At 31.8% G+C, this 12912-nt stretch overlaps 1 protein-coding gene across 4 annotated transcripts in view; it reads right to left on the bottom strand.

The window, feature by feature from the left end:
- ko (Stork-head domain-containing protein knockout) overlaps positions 1–12912 on the bottom strand; it is a 142456-nt gene that overhangs the window by 34127 nt on the left and 95417 nt on the right. For 2 of the 4 annotated variants that reach the window (XM_080150938.1, XM_080150939.1), the window contains 3 exons: positions 6060–6122; positions 3148–3225; positions 35–226 (listed from right to left, as the gene is read on the bottom strand). In XM_080150938.1, coding sequence (XP_080007064.1) covers positions 35–118 — 84 coding nt within the window. In that variant the 5' untranslated portion in view covers positions 119–226; positions 3148–3225; positions 6060–6122. Of the gene's footprint in view, positions 1–34; positions 227–3147; positions 3228–6059; positions 6123–12912 lie in introns of all 4 variants that reach the window. The other 2 variants (XM_080150937.1, XM_080150940.1) reach the window with 2 other exon arrangements.

Below are 12912 nucleotides of genomic sequence, written 5' to 3'. Positions count from 1 at the left end.
AGGTACTGGCAGCTTACTACAAGCCTTGACTAACCTGTTGCGTACTGTCAGTACATTGAATTGTGGACAGATAGAGGGATGAGTCCACATGCCGCGAACTTAAACATCCGACTGGCATCTTTGCGCCACTTTTCGCCTTCTGTTTATCTCTCTCTCCGCTCCTTCAGAGCAAATCTCCTTTTTTTCTCACTCTCTCACTTTGTATATATGCTTCTCTTTTTACACTCTAAAAAATGAAAAATCTATTATTTTTAAAAGCGAAGCTTTTCTATAATTAGGGTCGGTCCGTCCGTCCGTCCGTCCGTACGTCCGTCCGAGATAGATAGCTTTTATTCGTTAATTTAGGCATGTTAGAATTGTCCTATCGATTTCAAACTTTGCATGATGATTCCTGTAGTAGTTGGGTACGATTTAGAAAGCGTAGCAACTCTATAATCATTACCAGAATGTCCGTACGTCCATTTTAAACATGTTGATTTTTCTACTTTTTTAACAAAAAAATTTTCAAGTGTTTTAATTATCCGTTTGATCTGATTTTTGGTATATTGATTCCTGGGACAACAAAGAACAATATTATAAGCGAAGCAACTCTATAATCAAGTTCAAAAATGTAAGTATGTCCATAAACATTATCCTGTTTTTAAGCAGTTTTTCAACCAATTTACCTACAATTTTGATTCGACATTTATACATTTATGTTCCGATTTTTCAGTTCAGATACTATACAAGTGTTAATGTCCGTTTGTCCTACCGTTTCAGTGCTTCGCTTTTATGGATGTTGTCATCCTTGTTATTAAAAAAAACAATTGCCTCCAATAGTAGTTAAACTTTTCATACATCTAAATTAGGAAATGCTTTAATGATTTTGCAGGGGTTCCTGAAACTTTAAAAGATTTATACTGTTTCATCCCCCTCCCCTCCCCCCTAAAAAACCTGTTGGAAGTTCTTGCTTACAACAAATTCTCTTCTTACTCTATTTATTCAAATGGACCGACCAGCTATGAAAGTGACCGACCTACAAGTATGTCATAAAAAAGTATTACTTTTTTAAAGAAAAAAAGGATAATTATTTGAATGAATATGTACTTAAATCTTAGTCTGTGTTGTTATTATTTTATTTGATGTTCATGATAACATTTTTCTGTTAATAAAAATCGTTTTTTAGAGTGAAAAAGTGTTCTTTCTCCGTTACGCTAGAGAAACTTTAATTTTCTCTCTCTATTTCTATCTCTATCTCTCCCTCTCTTTCTTTTTATTAATCTCTCTTCCTTGTATTAAGATGTATGTTAAATGTCTATTTGCTGTACATGTGTAAATTCAGTAAGTAACTGAGTGTTTGATTGTTTGCTTGTATGAGTGTGTGTTTGTCTGTCTGTCTGTCTGCAAGAAAAGGGTGCATTTGTCTGTCTGTTTAAGATTAGATAGTAACAGAGTGTTTGTCTTACTGTCTGTAAGTAATTCAGTTTTTGAAATCCATGAGTGAATGTAAGTTTGTCTATTTGGATTCAAATGAGTGTCTATTAAAAGTAAGAAGTAACAAAATTGATTTTTAAATTTTAAGATATTAAAATGTGTTCCTTACAGGGTACAATAAAAATTTTAGAGTAGCTGCACATTTAAATTTGTTGTAACTGGCAAATTTAAGATTTATTCAAAAGTATTGTTTAATTTAAGATACAAAAAAGCAATAACTTCTAATTATAGAAAAGCTTGGCTCTGAAAAAGAAAGACAAAGGGAAGAGAAAAGTGAAGTTTTAAGATGATTATATTAGTTTAAATTAGGGCTCGGCAGCCGCGCGCCACTGCCGCGCCGAAGCCGTTTGGATGTTTTGCAAATTTTGTTTAAAAAGAGACTTATTTGACTTATTTGGTTCAGGTTTAGACTTCCAGATGATTTTTAAAATTGTAAAATGTACCTCATGCTGCCGCGTGGCTGCCGAGCTCTGGTTTAAATGCAATCAGGATAGAGACATGTTTTATAGAAAAATGAACAGTAGAAAAGGACTATCAGTATTTTGAAGAACCCAGCTAGGGGAAAAATGACCCATCTAGATATTTAATCTTGGTGTGGACAGTCAAATAACCCAAAACCATCCAATTCCTTAGATCTAAAACTAAAACAGCCAAAACCATCATGTGACCTTTGTTAAGTCTAAACCTAAATTCGAGAAGTCATTCGGTTCTTTGGTAAGCTTGACCTTAACGGACAAGCCAAGAACTACTTTATGTAATAGGATAGCAGTTAAAAAAAAGCCATTTCTTATGCTTGAAGAAGCTAAAATATTTGTTTCATAACTAATGCTTTACTAATAGTTGTTTATTAGATAGGTCATCTCAAAAAACGCCTATCTCAGAAAATGCCTATCACAAAAAACGCCCATCTCAATTATTAGATTAATTATCTCTCTCCGAATGCAACATTTTTCAATGGCTTTCACTCTAACTCTATCTATTTGTTGTTTGTTTGTGTGTGTGTGTGTGTGTGTTAGTGTGTGTTTGTATATGTGTGTAAGTGTTATTTGTATGTTTGGTTTTGAGATTTTTTCCTACAAAATTCCAAAGATAGAAGAATAGGTGCATGCAAAATAAATCAATCTCCCGCAAAAAAAAATAATTTGGCTCTTTAATGAAAAAAGTATCAAAGCTTTTTCGGGAAATACATAAGATTCAGAAAAATAAAAGTTATTAGATTCATTAGCCTTTTGTAAATTTTGTTTTATGTCAAAAATCTACGTTTATGATGCGAATAATGATAGCACAATTTATTCATAAGAGATTGGGATATTTTGAGAAGCTTTGAGATTTCTTTTAAATTTAAGTGTTAAATTTAGCAACGATAGTAATAATTCTTTTGAAAAACAATCAGTAGTAGACAAAGACAGATAGAGATATAGAAGCAAAAATGGTTTAGAAATCTACATGGAGAGAGGGATTCAAACTATGAGAAAACTATTTCGCCTGTAACTTTTTATCTGTCATAAATAATCATTTTAAGACGAATGATCCATGTTTTAATTCATGTTAAAATTGTTGTATTTATTTAATAACAATAATATTTGTAAAAGGCGAAAAAGCTGAAGACTAATAAGCTTTCTTTAGATAACTTTAATCTTAAGAAAACCTCTTCCTGTCAATGTTATTTTTTACCTTATATCAACCAAGATTTTCATTATGTGTTGGTTTTCTCTTCAGGTTTGGGGTTGCAAGCTTTCAGACAACCACAATCTCTGAAAATATCAATTCATTTTTAATTTCAATTTAGAAAATAAAAGCATTGCATCTCCCAGGGATTCTAAGGGATAAGACAATGGACAATAAACTGATGTCAATGACTAATTAAGAAAAGGAAAAATGCATCTCCTGTAGATAAAAGTTTGTACGACCTTATCAAAATTTATATAAGCCCAAAAAATTTTAAACCAATGAATGAGATATCGTATTTACCGTTTATATAACTATGGGTATAAGCATAATTTACAGTAAATATCTTACCCCCCCCCCCTCTCCCGAAAAATTAGTTCCTTTCCTGCCAAAATCTGTACACAATTTTAAACAATGACCTGTTCTCCTATTGGCTTATTTGTCTCAAGATTGTCTCTAGTGTCAAACTTTCCCAATACAATTTTAGAACTGCCTTTTTAATGTAGTTCTTAAAAAAACTTTTGCCCCACTAAAATCAGTTTGCCCCTCTAAAATTTTAGTGAGGCAAAATTATCCCCTCTAAATTTTTAGTTTGCCTCACTGATTTTAGTGAGGCAAACTGATTTTAGTGGGGCAAAAGTTTCTTAAGAATTCACCTCAGGTAGAGTAATAGGAAAATGTAGAAGAAATTGTGCTTAGTATTTTTAAAATATTACAAGGCATAATTATTCAAAATTAGAAAATGGAGTATAAACTATCGCACATTCCCATTGATAATAAAGAATATTATGTAAAATAAATTAATTGTTTGCAAAGTTTGAACACTGCTAATTTAAACCAACCAATAAAGTATTAAAAAAGTACCTAAAGTTTTTTAGAGAACGTGTAAATTTTAATAAACTTATCCTCCTTTCAATACATATCAGTTTTGCGAAAACTTTTCACTCTTAAAGGTCGGGAAGGCACAGTGAGCCCAGGAATCCAATTTTGTGGAAAAAATTAATAACTTCCTTTTTTTTCAACCAAATCAAACAATTTTTTTTTTAATTAAAAGGTTTTTATAGTACCTTTTACAGAATTGTCGAGATTATCCCTTCCTCCCTCTCTAGATGATTGGGGGGTCAAAATATCACCCCCAAAAATTGGTTTTTGGTCGATTTTGACCCAGGCCACTTTGAATGGCCATCATGGCCAGGGAAGTGATGGGAAAAAAATTGTGCAAAATAGCAAACATAGGCAATGGCCCAGTGTGTCAGGTGACATGTGTCCCAGGTCTGTCAGCCAAGCAGTCTGGCTGCACTGGCATGCCAAAAATCCTCAAAAACTTCAATTTTTGACAATTTTTGCGACCTTTAACTGCGGCTGTCGGCCAAACGGCCGGTCAGACCACCTCTGGCCGCACACCCGCCAATCCGGCTTGGAATGACCTACAAAAAAGTGGAAATACACGTGGCTGCGCCACAAACACACGCCGCCCTGTGTGCAAAAAACACAACAAAAAATTTTCATTTTTTTGGTGTGCTAACTTTGCTGCCAATTAAAGGACGGAAGGCGGCAGGCAATTATCTCTGACTTCTTCTGAGTGCAGTTAGAGCCGGCCATTGTGGTTCTAAAGATACCTTTAGATTTCTGGTAGCCCCTCCAGGAGGCCCTCAGGGTCCAATACACAAGGGCATAGTAAAATTTTATTTTGAGGTGCTCTAACTTTTCCACCACTGGTGGGAAAATTTTATGCCATGATTTTTCGGAAAGGCATTTTGCCAGATTTTTACCCTGTAAAAGGATTTTTCTCTATAATGAAATCCGGCAACAAATTATATAAGGATTATACACTAAAAATAGCTTAAAACGACCTTTACAAAAAAATCTATAGAGGTTAAGCAACTAAGTGAAAGTTGTTATATATTGCCTAATTAATGCTAGAACTTCATCCTAAAAATTTTCACCTCGTTGCTAAAAAGATCAAGGTATTTGAATCAGAGCTTAAAAAAATATTCAACGTGCTTTTTTTTGCATTTTCACCAACTTTCTTTAATATGGATTCAAGAGGTTTTTTTATACAAAACTATTTAGTTTCTTGTTATCCAGCGTTAGATAATTGCACAACCTTTCTAAAATGTTATTACATTACGTCCTAAGTTAATATTTGATTAAATGGCAAGTAAAACAAAAAAAAATTTTAAAATATTTTTTTGGGGAGATTTTTGTATCTAAATTTCGTGAATTCCAGGGTAACAACTTCAGAAGGCCATAAAAACTTTAATTTTTTAAATTTTTCATTAATTTAAAATGGCAAACCTCCTCTAATATGATGAATTTTAACATAGACTTTTAAAATAATTGATTTTCTAAAGTTCGATTTTGGGCATAAATAATTTTTTCCACAAAGTTGGATTCCTGGGCTCACTGTGGAAGGGTAGTACCCAAAATTTATAAAAAGTTATCTCTTTCGACTTTTACAAAAACTGATTTGTTGTTACAATCTAGCCGTGTCAAACTTTTCTACCAATGATTTCAATTTACAGAAAGGCTAGTTTTGTGTATTATAATTAAGGATTTACATAAATATTTATTCCATTGTCTTATCCCCTTACAATCTGAGTAAAACGTAGACAAGATGACGCAATGAAGAAATTAATATTCCAAGTTGTTCCCTCGTTAACTGTTAACCTCTCTGAGGGGCAGGGTTAGGCTATATAAAGTTTATAGTTGTAAAGCTCAGGGATCTAAAGGGATGAGACAATGGCCGATAAATTGATGTACATCCTAATTATGTTGATCAAAATTACCCTTTCTGTAGATTAAAATTAGTGGTTGAAACGTTTGAACACTCAATTTAATGAATCAACCAATCAAAATTCACTAAAGTCCTTATTCTTATGGCCTTTTTAATATTTTCAAAAGAAATTAGATCTTACCTTTTTCTAATCTTCCATTTATAAAAGAGCACAGCTACTAGCAAGATGACTTCACCCTCTTACCTAAAAAATGTTTGAAAATTAAAAATTTGATGAAAAATCATTACCAAAAAAAAGAAAGATACAAAAGCTAGATTGGACTGTAAATCATACTGGTCCCCTAGAATTTAAAAAACATATGATAAATTCCCTGAGTGAATTTGGTCTCTGATACTTCTTAGTTATTTATTAAAAGCGAAGCTTTTCTATAATTAGGGTCGGTCGGTCCGTCCGTACGTACGTCCGTCCGTAACGGATAGCTTTTTTTGTTAATTTAGGCATGTTAGAATTGTCCTATCGATTTCAAATTTTGCATGGTTATTCCTTTAATAGTTAGGTACGATTTAGGAAGCGTAGCAACTCTATAATTATCACCAAAATGTCCGTACGTCCATTTTAAACATGTTGATTTTTTTACTTTTTTAACAACAAATTTTTATGTGATCTAATCATCCGATTGATCTGATTTTTGGTATATTGATTTCTGGGACAACAAAGTATAATGTAATAAGCAAGGCAACTCTATAATCAAGTCCTAAAAATGTAAGTATGTCCATAAACATTATCATGAATCAAGCAGTTTTTCAACAAGTTTACTTACAATTTTGCTTTGACTCTTATACATTTATATTATGATTATTCAGTCCTGACACTATATAAGCGTTAATGTCCGTTTGTCCTACCGTTTAAGTGCATCTCTTTTATGGATGTTGTCATCCTTGTTGAAATATATTTCGGTGAACATTGATAAAACATCTTATTCTCGACTTTAAACTTTGGGGACTTTAATCAAAGGGGGGGGGGCGAAAGTGACACTTTTTGAAACCAAAACTAAAAGTCAACAAAGGAACTCAAGTTACAGGTCTGAGATTTTGCATGGCAGTTGCTTTAAAGGGGTACAATATGGAACTGTGAAGAAACGGCGGCGCAACCGCCGAAAACCGCCGTTTCCCGCCGAAATTTTTTTGCCTTTTCTCGGCGGTTTTCGGCGGTTGCGCCGCCGTTTCTTCACAGTTCCATATTGTACCCCTATAAAGCAACTGCCATGCAAAATCTCAGACCTGTAACTCTTTTTTTAATTGAGTTCCTTTGACTTTTAGTTTTTGTTTCAAAAAGTGTCACTTTCGCCCCCCCCCCCCCCCTTTTAATAGAATTGTACAAAGCAGCAGCTAAACTGTTCAACTATAATTTTAATATTCTGAATCTTTACGATTGGGGGTATGCCTGAATTTTTCGTCCATTGTCTTATCCCTTATAATCCCTGTATTAAACTACATAATGTATCTCAAAAAGAAATCAAGCAATAATATTTAAGGTTTCAAAAGGGATCTAGAGTTGCATTAAGTTTTGGTAAAGTTAGTTGTAAACAAATATTTTGACATTCATAGCTATAAGGCGGTTTTAAAATTCCTTTTCTACATCTAAATCTATTGAAGGGGAAAACAAAATAGCCAAAAAGCATATCAAGATTTAATTATAAAAAAGCCTACCCCCCCCCCCCCCCCGGGGCTTATAACAAGTTTTCATAAAATAGAAAATTAAATAGGTTCAGTGGTTAGCGTGATCTAAACGGACAATTAAAAAAATCTATTTCTTTATGTTACTGGATTATAATTTTATACATTTTTTGCTATAAGGTTTAACTTTCTACTTTGATTATAACATTTGGATATATATGGTTATAGTTGTACTTATATAAACATTAAACAAGAACAAAATTCTAATAGAACTTAAAATTAAATTAAATCTTTAGAGTGAATTAACATAAATAATCGACGGTCCCGCTAGCATCTTGGGGATTTGTATTATAAGGGAAGGCATAACTTATATCCTAAAACCACAAAAACCCTAAATTTTCAAATAAAATAGCCAAAAACCACCAGCAGCCTATGTAAATGCAGAAATCTTAAGCTTCAGACAAAAAAGTTTACTACATTATACAAAAGGTTAATGATATTTTATTTAAAGCCAAAATTAAAATACAGAGTATTTACTTATTGAGATGGTACGCGTCTATACACAAGCCCAGGACATCTTATGCAAATTATTGTATGCGAATGCAATATGAAGTTACAATAATATTAACTCAAGTACTTTTCCAACCAGGTACATTAGGGATATTTCATATGAAGAAAATCTTTGTAAAATTATTATTATTGGTAATTGTATTGGCTTTTTTTGTAAAAAGAAAATGGTCGCTTTGTTAGAAAAATTTATCATATTTTATAATCATTGTATCATCCTACTTTTTTTAAATTATTTAAAATTGGGGTAAAAATGTTTTTTTTCATGATCAATTATTCCTTCTTCCCCCACATATTTACATACATAGCACACTACACATCTAATATGCAAATAAAAATCTTGCAAAACTGCGAAATTTTTCAAAATAGAAAGATGGATGGTATTTTTTTTCATTTTCCCCCCAAATAATTGTGTAAAAAAAACAATGTACAATATAACTTGAAAAAAGGTTAATTGAAGATTAGTTTGTCTTTAAAAATAATTATTAGGCACTATAGTTGGATAGATTTTAATTTTTCGTGTGTATTATTTTAGGTCAGGTAAGGTACGTACAAAGCCACCCACAGGATTAGGCATAGGGGGAAAACACACCAGGGTGGGCATACAAAAAACCCACCCAAAAAAACCCACCCAGGGTTTTTTAAAAAAAACCAATAAAACCCTTTAAAAAACCCTTAAAAAAAGGGTTTTTGGGTTGGGTTTTTGGGTTGGGTTGGGCTGGGCTTTTTAAAAAAACCCTGGGTTTTTCCCCACCCTGAAACACACCCACCTTATTTTCAATTTATTTAAAAAATAAAAAAAGGGAGGGTAACATTACTCAACCAGAACTTTGAAGGAAAGCACCAAATTAATGATCAGCTATATTAAAAATGCTTAGGGGAACTAGTGCAGAACTAGCTTCTATCTTTATTGTGAGGCTACCCCATGCAAATATCACTCCATAGGATATCATCATAGCAATAAATACTACAGAATAGATATCTAATCTGCCTTGTATTAGTAAATCGTTGAATGTCCCATAAGAGATTTTTATCAGCACACAAACGTAACTAAAGCAAGGATCTTACGATATATGTACACATTTAATTATGATAAACAAAATAATCAATTTTCTAAGATTAAATTTACTGAACATTGTAATTTGTACAATAAAATCAAGTCGCAAAAGTTTTAAAGCCAACGAATGAGATAAACTTTGGGGATCATTATAATTATTGTCCATTGTCCACTACCTTCCTGTATTTTTTTTAAGGAGGGGATATATTAACGTCACATTAATTGAAGAATAATTCTTTATTTTATTAAATATCTATTACTATAAGAAAAAGACATTTTAATTCCTAACATAACTCAAATATAAACGTGAAGAAAATAAGAAATTAAATTATTTTACACGTAAAGCGTGTTCTATAAAGTTAGCTTTTATTGGGTTTTATTACTTCAAGCATTTTTGTATAAATTTAATTTTTTTAAATGTGCTTCCCAGAATGTTTTATGCTCATACAAGAGTAAAAGGTAAAGGACAATGGAAGATAAATGATAATCCCCCTAAACATGTCCAAAGGGGATTCAAATAAAAATTACACCCATACAAAAATATTAGTAGTAAGTTATTACTAAAACTATATACTGTATTTTTTAGCTGTGTCAAATTCTTAGTAGCAAATTAATATAGATTAAAAGTTACATAGATGATTATGCCCCATAAGAGTTTTTTTTCGCCTATGTGCTTTTAACTGTCCGTCCACGGCAATATATTACGCCTGTTTTGTATTAATAAATTTCTTCTACTTCTAATATATAACACTCTGGAAATGTATTAAGTCAATTGGTCAGTAGATTAACGTTATGTCGATTATATGTCAACCACTGCTATATTGTCGATAAAAACCCTTGAAATTACATGTCGACAGACTTCTACAGTAGGTACCATTCTAATTATAATCATAATACTTAAGAAACTGGCACGAATACAACACCTTATGGGCGCATCACACTTAACGCTAAAACATTTTTCCACCACACATGGACAAGGCAGGTATTGTAATTAAATCTGTTAATTTTTATTCCGTGAGGTGTTCGCTTAGAATCAATTTGTACCTCTGCACGCAATTCTATTCAGGCACACAGGAATACGACAATTGGAGATGAATTTGAACTCATGTACGCTATTCTAATCAGGGTTTCAGGGATAGGACAATGGATGCTAAATTTCATAATATGCTTGCGGATTTTACAAGAAAGTCAGGATCATGGAAAGAAAACGAAGTAACGGGTTTCGTCCTATTTTCACTGTAGCTTTTGGTTGGTTATTATAAGTTTAGTTAGGTTGGGAAAATGTTAATGATTAGGAAATAGTCACCACATTTTTAAATACAATGAAACCCTCTGATTAGTTTTCTTTCTTATTACTCAAATTTTATTTTTCGACAATGATTTACCTATTCCTATTAATCCTTGAAAATTAATGTGCCCCACGATCTAAAAGTTTTTTTTCGCGCACAAATGATCCTCATTTAGTGTGCGTGCAATGTCACAGGACTTGGTGACAAAGGATAATTAATTATTTTGCTAGATGTCAATTTAATCACCCTCCAAATCCCCTCCAAAATTTGACAAAACTGACATCAACAAATATAATTCCAAATTTCATTCACTAAAATTTGCTATTTGAAAGAACACGTTATCGGCTTAAAGACAAGAACATCTTTATCCATTACCATTTTTTTCAATAGGTATGGTGATAAAATAACCATCTACGCAAGATTTTAAAATCATCGAAAAGACTATTAAATAATAAATTCTAGTTCTATTATAATAAAAGAAAACATTAATTTTATAAAAAATATTCTTTTTAATCAATGTACTTTTTTTACTTTTTAACTGTATGTTTTATATTCCATCTTTTAAGTAAACAGCAGGTGTTAGATGGGAATGTTAATAGACATCCACCAATTCAAATTGATTTCAATCTTTATCTTAATCTTTTTTGATAAAAAAACATGAGGTACTTTCATTAAATATTGATTGGAATGGAGAAACTATCAGTGCCCATCATTTTCGACCAATAATCTTAACCTATAGTGGGGTTAATTTCCTTTTTATCATGGGGGATTCACATCAATTCATCGTTCGGTATTTTAGTATAGTTCAGTATACGATAAGAATGTTAATGTAAATAAAGAGATGATTCTACAATAATGCCTATATTTTATTATCAGAATATGTATCCCTGTGACTATAAGTATGCGCGACCCCTACGCTTAAATTGGACACTAATTTTAGGCAACCAGCGGGATATCTACATACAGAGATAGATAGATAAATAGATTGGTTTAGGTAACAACATTATTAGATAGATCTGATAAAGAGATAGATGGATAGATATGGCTTTAAAAAAGATAATTAAACAGAAATTGTTTCCTTCAATTATGTAGATAAATAGAGGGTGATTTTAGGACATATGTGGATAGATTAAAAGAAAGATAGATAGATGGAGTTATTAAAAATAGTCAGAAACATTTTTGTTGCAAAATAAACTTATATTTAAATCAGTTGGTTATTAAATATATGGAATGATAGATAGACACTTGAGATAGGTAGATAATAATTTTAGGTTTAAGAGTTCTAAAAAAACATACTGGATGGAAAAACATTATGGGTAAAATGAGGTTTAAGGCAATGAATTAAAGGATAATGGACTGTTAATAAATCATACCTAAGTTTTCTTGTTTTTAGGCTTAAAAATTATTAGGTACCTTTTAAAAATCTATTTGGTTGGTTCAAAATATTCAACCAATACCTACTAATTGTCATCATTAGGTATTTATTATCATAGAGAAGCTTCGCTTCTCAAAATCCATTCATTTTATGTATAAAAACTGTAAGTTCAAAATTTGAACGACTATGTATCAAAAATACTTTTAAAAAGATGATGTTTGGCAGAGATATAATACATTTTAAAACATTTTTGACATAAACACATACATTCCACGACTACAGAGATAGATAAATAAAACATAAATTATTCTTCCCCCAATATTTCCAAGATTTGATTATATTTTTTCAGATTTAATGTATATGTACATTACAGGTTACAGTTTTATCTAGGAATTATCTATGTATTAAAATTTTGGATCATGGAAAGAAAACAAAGTCATTCCTTAATTAGGACAGAAGTCACCTTCCTAGGAAGGACATAAGTAGCATCCCTTATGTGAGAATTTGTTAGATGAAGGGCATAACTTGTCTCCCTTAACAAAGATTTTGCAAGATGAAGGACATAAGTAGCCTCCCTTCACCACACAAAACCTAGCTTTTTGGTCCTTCACATAGCAAAATCTTGCATAAAATAGTTTATCTGTCCTTCACATAGCAAATTCTTGCAAAACATAGCATTTATGTCCTTCACATAGCAAATTCTTGCAAAACATAGCAAATTCTTGCAAATCATAGCAAATTCTTGCAAAACATAGCATTTATGTCCTTCACATAGCAAATTCTTGCAAAACATAGGTAATTCTTGCAAAACATAGCATTTATGTCCTTCACATAGCAAATTCTTGCAAAACATAGCAAATTCTTGCAAAACATAGCATTTATGTCCTTCACATAGCAAATTCTTGCAAAACATAGCAAATTCTTGCAAAACATAGCAAATTCTTGCAAAACATAGCATTTATGTCCTTCACATAGCAAATTCTTGCAAAACATAGCAAATTCTTGCAAAACATGGCAAATTCTTGCAAAACATAGCATTTATGTCCTTCACATAGCAAATTCTTGCAAA

This window comes from Acartia tonsa, chromosome 2, assembly GCF_053477335.1.
Source record: "Acartia tonsa isolate MP-2025a chromosome 2, ASM5347733v1, whole genome shotgun sequence".
NCBI classification, from domain to species: Eukaryota; Metazoa; Arthropoda; class Copepoda; order Calanoida; family Acartiidae; genus Acartia; species Acartia tonsa.
Note: the sequence above shows the minus strand (reverse complement) of the source record. Positions and strands in the feature narration are given on the sequence as shown.